The sequence below is a fragment of the Ranitomeya imitator genome, chromosome 3, assembly GCF_032444005.1.
Source record: "Ranitomeya imitator isolate aRanImi1 chromosome 3, aRanImi1.pri, whole genome shotgun sequence".
Taxonomy (NCBI): Eukaryota; Metazoa; Chordata; class Amphibia; order Anura; family Dendrobatidae; genus Ranitomeya; species Ranitomeya imitator.
Window position 1 is genome coordinate 831,268,770 of NC_091284.1, and position 16,255 is coordinate 831,285,024.

The window sequence follows — 16,255 nt, forward strand, 5'->3', positions numbered from 1 at the left end:
ACCGAACGCTTGCTACCGACACAGAGGATTGTGGGTCCTGGTTCAATCAGGATTTCCCCCATCTTCTTCAGCAATTTGTGCACCTCCTGATCCTCCTCTTTCTCAATGTCCAAAACGTCAACATCAGTTTCCAGCTGGGAGCACTGCAGCACTTCCTCGGCCAAGCGGCAACAGGCTCTGCTGAAGCTAATCTTTGGAGGTAAACTGCTCATTGCTGCAAAGGTGTTTTGATAGGTCAAACAGACCAGACTGATCTGTGGCTCTCACCCCTGAACCTACAACCAGGCATGGCTGTGTGCTACACTGGTCATAACATGGTGGCAGCTCTGAAGCTTGGCAACCTCACATGCACTATGCCTAGCCCACGTGCTCAACTTAATGGTTCAACGGTTTCTCAACACTTACCCAGATCTGCCTGAGCTGCTGGTGAAAGTACGCCACATGTGTGCCCATTTCTGCAAGTCAGCTACAGCTGCCACATCCCTGGCAGTGCTGCAATAGTGTCTACAATTTCCTTCTTACCAACTGGTGTGCGATGCATGTCACCACACCTTAACATAGTAACATAGTAACATAGTTAGTAAGGCCGAAAAAAGACATCTGTCCATCCAGTTCAGCCTATATTCCATCATAATAAATCCCCAGATCTACGTCCTTCTACAGAACCTAATTGTATGATACAATATTGTTCTGCTCCAGGAAGACATCCAGGCCTCTCTTGAACCCCTCGACTGAGTTCGCCATCACCACCTCCTCAGGCAAGCAATTTGAAGCTCAACATTACATATGTTAGCAAGGCTTTGTGAGCAGCAGAGGGCAGTAGTTGAATATCAGCTACAACATGCCCATCAGTATTCTGGTCATCCTCCGCACATAAGAGCTGATGAGTTGGCATGGATGTCTGACATTCGTACATAGTTCTTCAAAACTTTGAGGACTGGACCAAGATGGTGAGCGGTGATGATGCCACAATAAGCGTAACCATACCGCTTCTCTGTTTATTGAAATGCTCACTGCTCACAATTAAAGAGGAGGCTTTGCAGGTGGAGCAAGTTACTGTGCAGGTTAATGCTACACAGACCAGCCTCATCTCATCTTCTCAATACGGATTGGGTGATAATGAAGAGGAGTAGACGGAACAGTAGATGGTTTCCTGCACTACAAATGGTACTACCCACACCACCTTCATCCCGTATGTTCAGCATAGATGGCCTGAAGACAAGGAGAAGAGGGAGGATAAGGAGGAGGCAAGGATGAGGAGGAGAAGATGGACAGTCATTCTCTTGGTGGGGGCAAGGAAGGCTTGGCTGTTTTCAGTCTGGCACACCTTGCTGAGTTTCTGTCCGCCACCTTTCTCATGACCCTCGCAATGTACGTATTTGGCCAACACTAATTATTGGTTGGTCACCCTTCTAGACCCATGCTATAAGGTGAACTTTACATCAAACATTTTTAACAACGCTATATATACTATTTACAGGGCTCATGTACATAAGATCACTGGTGATCCTATATTACCTGTACACTATACACTATACACAGAGCTCCTGTGTAAAATGTCATCAGTGATCATTGTATTACCTGTACACTGATACTATATACTATGTATTACTGTGCATTGCCTGACACTGACACTATGTATAGAGCTCCTGTGAATAACGTCACCAATGATCAGTGTGCATGGTATTATTCAGTCACTATGTGGTGGTAATACATGATCATATCATAGTGTGGTGGTATTTATCTCTTGTATGTGGTATTACTAGGTCACTATGTGGTGGTAATATGTGGTCTGAAAAGCTGCCATTTTTTACCATTGTTTCAGTTAGCCATTAAAAATTCTCACCCACTGAGGACTCTGAAATTTTAATATTTTTCCATTTATTAACTCTATAAACTATTACTTTTCCTCTTACCTATTCTTGCCTGGAATACTGCAAATCTCTACTAATCGGTCTCTCTGTCAGATGCAACAATCAGTCCCTCTGCATCTGGCTGCAGAAGGTCTCTGCTGCGTTTCGCAGTGCAGACACCTTCTTAATCCTTCTGACTTTTGGACCCAGTGGCAACCTCCCCCGGCTCTACTTGACACACCTAGACCTGGATGTTTATAGACTCTCAGCCTGCTTCAGGTGTATTTCACATTTTCCCTTGTGAAGGCTTGGAGCTATAGCGGTCAGCTTATTTTCTCTCTGGTGCTCTTGTAGGACGTTTTGATGCTACCTCTCTGGAGTTTGATCAAGTTAAGTTTCTCCCTCCTTGTTTGTCTTCCTTCTTGTCTTTACTGTACAGTGAAGACTGACAAGTGCTCACCCCCCTTCCATTTCCTGCTCAGTGATTGGTGTGGAACCAATATAGAGACTGTAGGGTAGGCAAGGTGCTATTAGATCTACCTAGAGGTCTCCATTCCCCCTTTCCCTAGCGTTTGGGATTTCTTCCCCTCATCCCTTCGTGTTACACTTAGTCTTCTCACACTGTGTGTGACACTCTCTTATTAAACTCTCCCCTCTCCAATCCGTCCTGATTTCAGCAGTAAGGGTCATATTCTTCACCAGCTGCTACACCGATTCCTCTACCTTGTGCCAGTCATTGTTGAACACCCACAGGGCTGTAAGGTACTCAGTACCAGGTCCGGTATTTAAAGGAAAGTGTCACAGTGGCGGCGACCTGGTCCGTGGCCCTGGGCGCCCATGTAAAAGGAAAGGTCTCTAAAGGGGTTAGTTGAATAATAAAAGTTTGTGACACCACCTGTGGTAATTGGTCAGAGATGACCAACGCTGCTTAAAGGGATCCGCTGGGGTGATGTTATGGCAGCTGGGGTGGTATGGCTTCTCACAGGTGAAGCTGGGTCCCCAGGGCTCCCCGTGTAGTAGGGACAGGTGGTAAGTGGTGTAGAAAGAAACGGAGGACACAGGGTTGCAGTCTCTTTACCTCTTTACTGAAGGGTTCAGGCAGCCACAGTCCAGGGTACTGGATCACAGGTGCTGGTATGGTCCGGCCGGCTTGGAAGCGAATCTGGAGTCCCCCTTACCAGGTGGGGTTGGAAGCCTTCCTTCTAGTGCTGTGGTGTAGTCCCTTGCTGCCTTAGGCCTTACACAAGGTCTTCACGTTTTCTCTCTGTCCCCTTTTAAGAAGGACACTAATCCGTACGACAGGTAATTCGAGCCTTTTTACAGGATCTCTATCACGACCCAGGCTCTATCTGTTACTGTGTCCTCTGGTGTTTATAGTGGACAGGTAACTTGAAATCTAGCTGTCTGTCAGTTTCTGCCATGGGGCATGAAGTTAACCCCACAACCTCGGTCTTCCAGCTACCGGTATATGTGCTCAGCGTGGATGAAGTTCAGTCACAACTTCTCTCTACAGCTCTTCACTTCGCCTTTGCTCATTCCTCCTTTCAGTTTCTTTACAAGTTGCTCTGCTCTCTCTTTCCTTCCCAGGAGCTGCAGAATCACTCGTCTGCGCGGCCCTAGCTTTCTATCCTCACTCCTCGCTCTCCTCTCATAAACTGTCCCTCTCCAACTGCCTAGCAACTGCCTCGCAACTAACTCCTCCTCCCGACCAGAGAGTACAGCTCCCCTGAAGTCGGGTGAAGAGCTCCCCCTTCTGGCCTGGAGTCATAACGGTGTTGTATGTGCTGAATACCTGTTAAAGGGATCCTTCCTTGCTTCCAAGCATGACATCACTCTCCCCGTGAGGAAAGCAATGCCACTGTAACAACCAGTTACTTGGGGTGTTACACTCCCCCCCGATAAATCCAGTACTCCCGGACTGGGAGAACAAAAAGACAATAAATAGTTAAAGACATATGAAAAAAATGATAAAATAGGCGTTATGTAAACTTTTCTTCCCTTTATGGGAGGCTGTTTTCTTAAACGTTGCAGGAACATATATACAAGTGCAGAAACTAACTTTGCTTCCGTTTATGGGAGGTTTCTTTCTTGAACATTACATAAAACAAGTGCAAACTTTTTTCAAGTGCACAACACTGCGGGCAATTAAGCAGGTTGACCCTGACAGCGTGCAAGATGGGAACAAATTATTAAAGGAGCAGTTTATTGAGGAACTCCTGTCCAGCACCCACAGGACATATCAACATATATAAACCCATAGCTGCGCATCCTGGCCCTGCAAAACCCTGACCTGGACTTTGCACTCTTTAAAGATAGGGCCATCCGGGTGCTGCATGAACCAAGTTCCAGCCACACAGCGCCCCCTAGGTGCCCAGCGTGGAGGAACTTCAGTCACAACTTCTCTCTCCAGCTCTTCACTTCGCTTTTGCTCCTTCCTCCTTTCAGTCTCTTTACAAGTTGCTCTGCTCTCTTCTTCCTTCCCAGGAGCTGCAGAATCACTCGTCTGCACCGCCCCAGCTTTCCTTCCTCACTCCTCGCTCTCCTCTCACCAACTGTCCCTCTGCAACTGCCTAGCAACTGACTCCTCCTCCCGACCAGAGAGAGCAGCTCCCCTGAAGTCGGGTGTGGAGCTCCCCCTTCTGGCCTGGAGTCAGAACGGTGTTGTATGTGCTGAATACCTGTTAAAGGGATCCTTCCTCGCTTCCATGCATGACATCACTCTCCCCGTGAGGAAAGCAATGCCACTGTAACAACCGGTTACCTGGGGTGTTACAATTGCACTGGTCGCCCATCCACTACAGAGAGCAATATACAATTATAATTCTCACCCACAAAGCTATCCACAGTTCTGCATCCCCTACATCTCCTACCCATCTCTGCCTATCACCCAACGCGTGCCCTCCATTCCACTATTGATCCTTTCACTCCCATCTCCAAGACTTCTCACGAGCTGCACCACTTCTCTGGAATGCACTACCAAGAGAATTCTATTAATTCCTAATACCCACAGTTTTAGGAGTGGCCAAAAAACTCATTACTATAGAATAGGCCTATTGCCTCACCTGACTAATGTAACGTTTCCTGGTGGAGGTTGTAAGATTCTCAGCCACTTGACTTTTATAATATTTTTTTCATATTTCTCCACTTTTCAGACAAATTTAAAGTAATTTAAAAAAAATAAATAAATAGGTATTGTGTATGGTTGCAAAAAAAAATCATTATCTGATTATGTAATTTGTTTACTATTATTTAATTTGAAGAGCATTACATTTTATTTGATTAATCCCTGAGGGGGGTCTCATACTTTTTATTACCATAAACAACAACAGAAACACTGTGGAAGCCATTATAGGAGACTCAGATGCTACAAAATATCAACGTATTGAGTAATAATTCCAGAGAGGTTTGTAACCACAATTAATACCCCTCCGGCTTATTAAGAGGGAAGTATAAATAGATGAGTAAGAAACCGGGAAGACTCCTGTCCAGAGGGCAAAGGAAAAAATCCAAACAGCGGCAATCAAAATCCTCCAGACTCAATATAGAAAGAATCTTATAATCACTCGGAATCCTCTTAATTAATAACTTTCCCAACTATGGGAATCAATGTATACAAGGTAAGTGTCACAGATCAGACGCCTGAGCCAAGACGTGGTCATCCAAATACCCCGTGTGGACCCGTCCATCGAATTTACCACCATTCACGGAAAACACGGAGCCAAACCATTCAATTCAGAGGTAGAGACATTTTTGTGAATTTCAATCGCCGCTCAGATTTTTTTATTAATTGGTGAAACAAATTAATCCAGAATATTTCTTACTGTGGTTTTGCTCTTATTATTTATTATAACAATCTAAAAAAAATATGACAAGCAAATTATTTAAATTCTGTAATAAAAATCTTAATTTACTAATGATATGATATCAGTTCTATTAAAAAGATTTTTGCGTCTGAAAAAATAGTGACTATTCTGAATAATAAACTTCACATGAGTTCATGAAAAAATACAGAATTACAAATGTGATAGCGGGGCGAGGTGAATTGGTCAGGGATAGCTTACCTAAGACATTGACAGTTTACTTTCACACTTTGGTCAGCCCTTGAGTTGGTCAGGTATTGTTCAATTTCGCACCTTGGTCAGCCAATGGTTACTTTACACATTTCAGTAATTTATTTAAACTGTACTAATCCTAATTGCCATTCTCAGGTGAGGAGACCAAGACATTATGGTTTAAACTTGGGAAAATCACAAAACACATGGGTTTCACATCCTGCTGTACCTGCTTTTTTTCTACTAAAAAAGCAGCAAAACGTGATACCTGCATTTTTGGTGAGTTTTTGCAATTGCTCATTGCTTTTCATGGGTGAAAAAATGCTGAAAAAAGTGACATGCTGCAGGATCAGAAATGTAATGTATGTACACAGTGACTGCACCAGCAGAATAGTGAGTGCAGCTCCGGAGTATAATACAGGAGGTAACTCAGGATCAGTAATGTAATGTATGTACACAGTGACTGCACCAGCAGAATAGGGAGTGCAGCTCTGGGGTATAATGCAGGATGTAACTCAGGATCAGTAATGTAATGTATGTACACAGTGACTGCACCAGCAGAATAGGGAGTGCAGCTCTGGAGTATAATACAGGATGTAATGTATGTACACAGTGACTGCACCAGCAGAATAGTGAGTGCAGCTCTGGGGTATAATACAGGAGGTAACTCAGGATCAGTAATGTAATGTATGTACACAGTGACTGCACCAGCAGAATAGTGAGTGCAGCTCTGGAGTATAATACAGGAGGTAACTCAGGATCAGTAATGTAATGTATGTACACAGTGACTGCACCAGCAGAATAGTGAGTGCAGCTCTGGGGTATAATAAAGGAGGTAACTCAGGATCAGTAATGTAATGTATGCACACAGTGACTGCACCAGCAGAATAGTGAGTGCAGCTCTGGAGTATAATACAGGGTGTAACTCGGATCAGTAATGTAATGTATGTACACAGTGACTGCACCAGCAGAATAGTGAGTGCAGCTCAGAAGTATAATAGTAACATAGTAACATAGTTAGTAAGGCCGAAAAAAGACATTTGTCCATCCAGTTCAGCCTATATTCCATCATAATAAATCCCCAGATCTACGTCCTTCTACAGAACCTAATAATTGTATGATACAATATTGTTCTGCTCCAGGAAGACATCCAGGCCTCTCTTGAACCCCTCGACTGAGTTCGCCATCACCACCTCCTCAGGCAAGCAATTCCAGATTCTCACTGCCCTAACAGTAAAGAATCCTCTTCTATGTTGGTGGAAAAACCTTCTCTTCTCCAGACGCAAAGAATGCCCCCTTGTGCCCGTCACCTTCCTTGGTATAAACAGATCCTCAGCGAGATATTTGTATTGTCCCCTTATATACTTATACATGGTTATTAGATTGCCCCTCAGTCGTCTTTTTTCTAGACTAAATAATCCTAATTTTGCTAATCTATCTGGGTATTGTAGTTCTCCCATCCCCTTTATTAATTTTGTTGCCCTCCTTTGTACTCTCTCTAGTTCCATTATATCCTTCATGAGCACCGGTGCCCAAAACTGGACACAGTACTCCATGTGCGGTCTAACTAGGGATTTGTACAGAGGCAGTATAATGCTCTCATCATGTGTATCCAGACCTCTTTTAATGCACCCCATGATCCTGTTTGCCTTGGCAGCTGCTGCCTGGCACTGGCTGCTCCAGGTAAGTTTATCATTAACTAGGATCCCCAAGTCCTTCTCCCTGTCAGATTTACCCAGTGGTTTCCCATTCAGTGTGTAATGGTGATATTGATTCCCTCTTCCCATGTGTATAACCTTACATTTATCATTGTTAAACCTCATTTGCCACCTTTCAGCCCAAGTTTCCAACTTATCCAGATCCATCTGTAGCAGAATACTATCTTCTCTTGTATTAACTGCTTTACATAGTTTTGTATCATCTGCAAATATCGATATTTTACTGTGTAAACCTTCTACCAGATCATTAATGAATATGTTGAAGAGAACAGGTCCCAATACTGACCCCTGCGGTACCCCACTGGTCACAGCGACCCAGTTAGAGACTATACCATTTATAACCACCCTCTGCTTTCTATCACTAAGCCAGTTACTAACCCATTTACACACATTTTCCCCCAGACCAAGCATTCTCATTTTGTGTACCAACCTCTTGTGCGGCACGGTATCAAACGCTTTGGAAAAATCGAGATATACCACGTCCAATGACTCACCGTGGTCCAGCCTATAGCTTACCTCTTCATAAAAACTGATTAGATTGGTTTGACAGGAGCGATTTCTCATAAACCCATGCTGATATGGAGTTAAACAGTTATTCTCATTGAGATAATCCAGAATAACATCCCTCAGAAACCCTTCAAATATTTTACCAATAATACAGGAGGTAACTCAGGATCAGTAATGTAATGTATGTACACAGTGACTGCACCAGCAGAATAGTGAGTGCAGCTCTGGGGTATAATACAGGAGGTAACTCAGGATCAGTAATGTAATGTATGTACACAGTGACTGCACCAGCAGAATAGTGAGTGCAGCTCTGGAGTATAATACAGGATGTAACTCAGGATCAGTAATGTAATGTATGTACACAGTGACTGCACCAGCAGAATAGTGATTGCAGCTCTGGGGTATAATACAGGAGGTAACTCAGGATCAGTAATGTAATGTATGTACACAGTGACTGCACCAGCAGAATAGTGAGTGCAGCTCTGGGGTATAATACAGGAGGTAACTCAGGATCAGTAATGTAATGTATGTACACAGTGACTGCACCAGCAGAATAGTGAGTGCAGCTCTGGAGTATAATACAGGATGTAACTCAGGATCAGTAATGTAATGTATGTACACAGTGACTGCACCAGCAGAATAGTGATTGCAGCTCTGGGGTATAATACAGGAGGTAACTCAGGATCAGTAATGTAATGTATGTACACAGTGACTGCACCAGCAGAATAGTGAGTGCAGCTCTGGAGTATAATACAGGATGTAACTCAGGATCAGTAATGTAATGTATGTACACAGTGACTGCACCAGCAGAATAGTGATTGCAGCTCTGGGGTATAATACAGGAGGTAACTCAGGATCAGTAATGTAATATATGTACACAGTGACTGCACCAGCAGAATAGTGAGTGCAGCTCTGGGGTATAATAAAGGAGGTAACTCAGGATCAGTAATGTAATGTATGTACACAGTGACTGCACCAGCAGAATAGTGAGTGCAGCTATGGAGTATAATACAGGGTGTAACTCGGATCAGTAATGTAATGTATGTACACAGTGAATGCACCAGCAGAATAGTGAGTGCAGCTTAGGAGTATAATACAGGAGGTAACTCAGGATCAGTAATGTAATGTATGTACACAGTGACTGCACCAGCAGAATAGTGAGTGCAGCTCTGGGGTATAATACAGGATGTAACTCAGGATCAGTAATGTAATGTATGTACACAGTGACTGCACCAGCAGAATAGTGAGTGCAGCTCTGGGGTATAATACAGGATGTAACTCAGGATCAGTAATGTAATGTATGTACACAGCGACTGCACCAGCAGAATAGTGAGTGCAGCTCTGGAGTATAATACAGGATGTAACTCAAGATCAAATATGTAATGTATGTACACAGTGCTGCACCAGCAGAATAGTGAGTGCAGCTCTGGAGTATAATACAGGATGTAACTCAGGATCAGTAATGTAATGTATGTACACAGTCACTTCACCAGCAGAATAGTGAGTGCAGCTCTGGGGTATAATACAGGAGGTAACTCAGGATCAGTAATGTAATGTATGTACACAGTGACTGCACCAGCAGAATAGTGAGTGCAGCTCTGGGGTATAATAAAGGAGATAACTCAGGATCAGTAATGTATTGTATGTACACAGTGACTGCACCAGCAGAATAGTGAGTGCAGCTCTGGAGTATAATACAGGGTGTAACTCGGATCAGTAATGTAATGTATGTACACAGTGACTGCACCAGCAGAATAGTGAGTGCAGCTCAGGAGTATAATACAGGAGGTAACTCAGGATCAGTAATGTAATGTATGTACACAGTGACTGCACCAGCAGAATAGTGAGTGCAGCTCTGGAGTATAATACAGGGTGGAACTCAGGATCAGTAATGTAATGTATGTACACAGTGACTGCACCAGCAGAATAGTGAGTGCAGCTCTGGGGTATAATACAGGATGTAACTCAGGATCAGTAATGTAATGTATGTACACAGTGACTGCACCAGCAGAATAGTGAGTGCAGCTCTGGGGTATAATACAGGAGGTAACTCAGGATCAGTAATGTAATGTATGTACACAGTGGCTGCACCAGCAGAATAGTGAGTGCAGCTCTGGGGTATAATACAGGGTGTAACTCAGGATCAGTAATGTAATGTATGTACACAGTGACTGCACCAGCAGAATAGTGAGTGCAGCTCTGGGGTACAATACAGGAGGTAACTCAGGATCAGTAATGTAATGTATGTACACAGTGACTGCACCAGCAGAATAGTGAGTGCAGCTCTGGAGTATAATACAGGGTGGAACTCAGGATCAGTAATGTAATGTATGTACACAGTGACTGCACCAGCAGAATAGTGAGTGCAGCTCTGGGGTATAATACAGGAGGTAACTCAGGATCAGTAATCACAGTAATCGCGACCAATCACAAGCCGCTACGTCTTTGAAAGCCATTAACGCGCTCATTTTTAAAAATGAGCGCGTTAATAGCTTGCGGTGACGTCGCGGCTTGTGATTGGTCGCGTGACCGCGACCAATCACAAGCCGCTACGTCTTTGAAAGTCATTAACGCGCTCATTTTTCAAAAATGAGCGCGCTAATAGCTTGCGGTGACGTCGCGGCTTGTGATTGGTCTCGTGGCGGTCACATGGGCGGCCCGCGACCAATCAGAAGCCGGGACGTGATTCTCAGGTCCTAAAAGCGCTGATTTTGAACAACGAAGCCTGCCGGTTACCCGCGCTGAGTCCAGGGGCCGCCGGAGAGGTAAATATATCAATATTTTTTATTTTAATTCTTTATTTTACACATCTCTATGTATCCGATACCGATACCCGATACCACAAAAGTATCGGATCTCGGTATCGGAATTCCGATACCGCAAGTATCGGCCGATACCCGATACTTGCGGTATCGGAATGCTCAACACTAATCATAAGTAGTTCTCTTGCTAGCCTGCATGGGCTAAGCCCCCCTTCTTGGAGTAACAGTTTGTAGCTGCAAATTCCTGGCTTTCCTTCTCTGAGAGTATGGGGGAAGAGAGGTTTTATTGCCGCATGGAATTTACAACTGGCATTTCCTGTGTAAGCTCTTGTTCAGCTATAAGGGAAGTAAAAACTTCAAGAATCCATGAAAGATTCTTTGTTTAGTTTTTGTTAGATATTAGGCAAACGATTTAAGCTAGGAACATGAAAATATATATTCGTAGTCTCACTCGGTGTATCTACGCATCCCATGAAACTCGGGTTTCTAACTCCATCTGGTAAAGAAGTAGGGTTTTCTCTGGAAAAATGTATCCCAGATAGGACATATTTGATCTCATTAGAATGCTCACGTTAATCCGAGATGAATTATGAGTATGTTAGGACTCTGACATGTTTTGTAGTGAAGTTATAGAAATCAGAGGAAATAGTTTAAAGTTTACTCAGAATGTAGAGAGAGGAGGGTCTGGATAAGCCAGCCTTTCTGTGATGTCAAAGCCTTAAGGTATTAAGTTTGTGGCAGGCTCCCCAGCTGTCTCTTCTGCTGATGTCTCCTTCTGGACTGCTTGTCTTCTGAAGCCAGCAGCACGTCCAAATGAGCTGGGACATATGGAAAAACTCCACTTGCCTGGATGCCTGTCATGCTTTAAACATGTGAGTGTTGCTTTTCTCATTTATTCCCTTTATGTTATAATTACCCATGTACATATTTGCAATTGTCTCATTTGTAACTTTTTTTATAAAATATTTTTTATAATGCACTGCCTAATATTTAATGGGATATACTATTATATGTTAGTTCTTCTCCATGCTCTAAAAACCGTACCCTAAGTCTTCTGAAGGGAAAATGCTACTGTTACTGTTGTGTTGAGTTAGCTTCGGACCCGTTTAATCGAAGCTGGTGGCAGCGAAAGTGCGCTGACTGTTGGATTATGCTGAAGCAACTGCGGGTTTGATAATTATTGTTCCTGCCTAAGTGGGAGTAGTTTACCGCGTCGCTGCAGCGTGCCCAATAGCCAGTACATAGCAGGCAGCCTTCCTGGCGACTAATTACCCAGGGTGCAGTACCTAATCTGACCTGAAAGTAAGGGGGCGCCAGAGAGCCGCAAGTGTTAAGTGGAACTGTAAGCGGGATATACATAAATCCCTGCAGTTCGTGGTATATTGAAAGCAGTGGGATACCTAGAATAAGCCCCTGCTGTAAACTAAGAGGTCAATAGCCTTGTGTGTGGTTTTTCATCACATCGTGGAGTGGAGGGATAACTAAGATAAGCCCCCCTGCACATGTGATAGCCGTCTGTTGGCCTAAAGTCACCTCAATCCGTGACGTAGGGGTGACGGTCACGGTGGGAATCCTGACCCAGTGTTGACAGCGGTCAGGGGAATCGTGACAAGGATGTAACTCAGGATCAGTAATGTAATGTATGTACACAGTGACTGCACCAGCAGAATAGTGAGTGCAGCTCTGGGGTATAATACAGGATGTAACTCAGGATCAGTAATGTAATGTATGTACACAGTGACTGCACCAGCAGAATAGTGAGTGCAGCTCTGGAGTATAATACAGGATGTAACTCAGGATCAGTAATGTAATGTATGTACACAGTGACTGCACCAGCAGAATAGTGAGTGCAGCTCTGGGGTATAATACAGGAGGTAACTCAGGATCAGTAATGTATGTACATAGTGACTGCACCAGCAGAATAGTGAGTGCAGCTCTGGAGTATAATACAGGAGGTAACTCAGGATCAGTAATGTATGTACATAGTGACTGCACCAGCAGAATAGTGAGTGCAGCTCTGGGGTATAATACAGGATGTAACTCAGGATCAGTAATGTAATGTATGTACACAGTGACTGCACCAGCAGAATAGTGAGTGCAGCTCAGGAGTATAATACAGGAGGTAACTCAGGATCAGTAATGTAATGTATGTACACAGTGACTGCACCAGCAGAATAGTGAGTGCAGCTCTGGGGTATAATACAGGATGTAACTCAGGATCAGTAATGTAATGTATGTACACAGTGACTGCACCAGCAGAATAGTGAGTGCAGCTCTGGAGTATAATACAGGATGTAACTCAGGATCAGTAATGTAATGTATGTACACAGTGACTGCACCAGCAGAATAGTGAGTGCAGCTCAGGAGTATAATACAGGAGGTAACTCAGGATCAGTAATGTAATGTATGTACACAGTGACTGCACCAGCAGAATAGTGAGTGCAGCTCTGGGGTATAATACAGGAGGTAACTCAGGATCAGTAATGTATGTACATAGTGACTGCACCAGCAGAATAGTGAGTGCAGCTCTGGAGTATAATACAGGATGTAACTCAGGATCAGTAATGTAATGTATGTACACAGTGACTGCACCAGCAGAATAGTGAGTGCAGCTCTGGGGTATAATACAGGAGGTAACTCAGGATCAGTAATGTATGTACATAGTGACTGCACCAGCAGAATAGTGAGTGCAGCTCTGGGGTATAATACAGGATGTAACTCAGGATCAGTAATGTAATGTATGTACACAGTGACTGCACCAGCAGAATAGTGAGTGCAGCTCAGGAGTATAATACAGGAGGTAACTCAGGATCAGTAATGTAATGTATGTACACAGTGACTGCACCAGCAGAATAGTGAGTGCAGCTCTGGGGTATAATACAGGATGTAACTCAGGATCAGTAATGTAATGTATGTACACAGTGACTGCACCAGCAGAATAGTGAGTGCAGCTCTGGAGTATAATACAGGATGTAACTCAGGATCAGTAATGTAATGTATGTACACAGTGACTGCACCAGCAGAATAGTGAGTGCAGCTCAGGAGTATAATACAGGAGGTAACTCAGGATCAGTAATGTAATGTATGTACACAGTGACTGCACCAGCAGAATAGTGAGTGCAGCTCTGGGGTATAATACAGGAGGTAACTCAGGATCAGTAATGTATGTACATAGTGACTGCACCAGCAGAATAGTGAGTGCAGCTCTGGAGTATAATACAGGATGTAACTCAGGATCAGTAATGTAATGTATGTACACAGTGACTGCACCAGCAGAATAGTGAGTGCAGCTCTGGGGTATAATACAGGATGTAACTCAGGATCAGTAATGTAATGTATGTACACAGTGACTGCACCAGCAGAATAGTGAGTGCAGCTCTGGAGTATAATACAGGATGTAACTCAGGATCAGTAATGTAATGTATGTACACAGTGACTGCTCCAGCAGAATAGTGAGTGGAGCTCTGGAGTATAATACAGGAGGTAACTCAGGATCAGTAATGTAATGTATGTACACAGTGACTGCACCAGCAGAATAGTGAGTGCAGCTCTGGGGTATAGTACAGGATGTAACTCAGGATCAGTATTGGATAAAGTTATGTAATATATGCAGGGACGCCACCTGCATATATCATGATTAGCTAGGTTTTGTACATTACATACACAATTTCTCCACTAGTAGAATAACTTGTATTGAGAGTCGCAGTGGAGAAGTTAATCAAATCCAGTTGCCTGAATTATTTGGAGAAAGCAGAATCTTCCTTTTCTGATGACGGTTGATTAGTTTACTGTCTCTCACCGATCAGAATTAATAAACGATCCCAGATGTGTCCGGTGCAGAATTAAGACCTGAGCATTTCCTCATTCTGTCCAAACATTTAAATATATCTCAGACTCAAAAAACCTCTTGTTTAGTTAAATGTGATACATCTGCTTTCTAAGAAACCGCAGCTCTGCGGTCAGGACAATACACGATACGACAGTGAGAAGATCTGAGCTGTATGAAGCCCAACCTCCCCTTATACATCACACCACTGCCATCTATTAAACATTTATTATCAACATCTTTCAATTTAAATATTCTGAACCAGGTGGATGAGGAGAACCTTCCGTCAGTATTTTATCGAAATCTGACCAATAATCGGGTGACTGAATTCATCATCTTTGGCTTCCCGAGTCTTCAGAAGTATCCAATGCTTCTTTTCTGTATTTGTCTCTTTATATACCTGTTCACCATCACTGGAAATGGAAGCATCTTCCTTTTGGTCATACTCGACCGTCGACTCCATACTCCAATGTATTTCTTTGTCAGTAACTTGTCTTTCCTTGATTTGAGCTACGCATCGACAACCATCCCGAAGATGTTGGCCAAGTTCGCCATGCATCTTGACACCATCTCTTATACGGCCTGCTATACTCAAATGTATGTTTTCTTATCTTTAGCAGCAACTGAATGTTTCCTTCTAGCCATAATGGCGTATGATCGATACGTCGCCATTTGTTCTCCTCTACATTACCTGACTATTATGACGAGACGATTGTGTCTGCTAATGACAGCCATGGCATGGTTGGGAGGTTTCATTGCTCCAGATGTACTTTTGATTTTAGCCTTGGACTTGCCTTTTTGTGGTCATAATGTCATCCATTATTACTACTGTGACCATTCACCATTGTTGCAGTTGGCCTATACCGACACGTCCTTCAATGTAGCAATCGGTTCTTCCATTGGGGCTTTCATCCTTCTAATAACCTTTACTCTAGTGTTCATTTCGTACATTAAAATCATATTAACCATTCTCAAGATTAATTCCAAAGATGGACGCACAAAGACATTTTCTATGTGCGCCTCACACTTTGCGGTGGTCAGTATTTTCCATTTGCCGATTATCTTCATGTATGTACGCCCAAAACCTTCTTATTCCTCGTCCTCGGACGTGGACTCCTTGGTGGCCTTGTTGTACACAGTATTAACGCCTATGATGAATCCGGTTATATACAGCTTCAGGAGCAAAGACATCAAGGAGGCTTTCAGGAGGAAAATGTCTTATATTCTAGGTTCTTCAAAGTAGCCACCTTTTGCTTTGATGACTGCTTAGCACACTCTTGGCATTCTCTTGATGAGCTTCAAGAGGTAGTCACCGGGAATGGTCTTCCAACAATCTTGGATTTAGAATGAGTATCAAGATTCACTATTTACACAGCCATTTGGACTTTTTTTCAGAGAACCTTGGGGATGTGAGCGAGGAACAAGGGGAGCGTTTTCATCAGGACATTAAAACAATGGAAGAACGGTATCAAGGCCGGTGGGATTCACATATGATGGCTGACTATTGCTGGAGCTTGATGAGAGACAACCCAGAAGC

The 16,255-nt window shown here is 43.4% G+C and overlaps 1 protein-coding gene across 1 annotated transcript; it reads left to right on the forward strand.

Moving 5' to 3' along the window:
* Positions 1-378: 378 nt before the first annotated feature.
* Positions 379-15,961, forward strand: LOC138671824 (olfactory receptor 6N1-like). Its single transcript, XM_069759960.1, has 2 exons — positions 379-432; positions 14,984-15,961. The coding sequence occupies exons 1-2, from the start codon at positions 379-381 to the stop codon at positions 15,959-15,961; spliced, it is 1,032 nt and encodes a 343-aa protein (XP_069616061.1).
* The last annotated feature ends 294 nt before the right edge of the window (positions 15,962-16,255 follow it).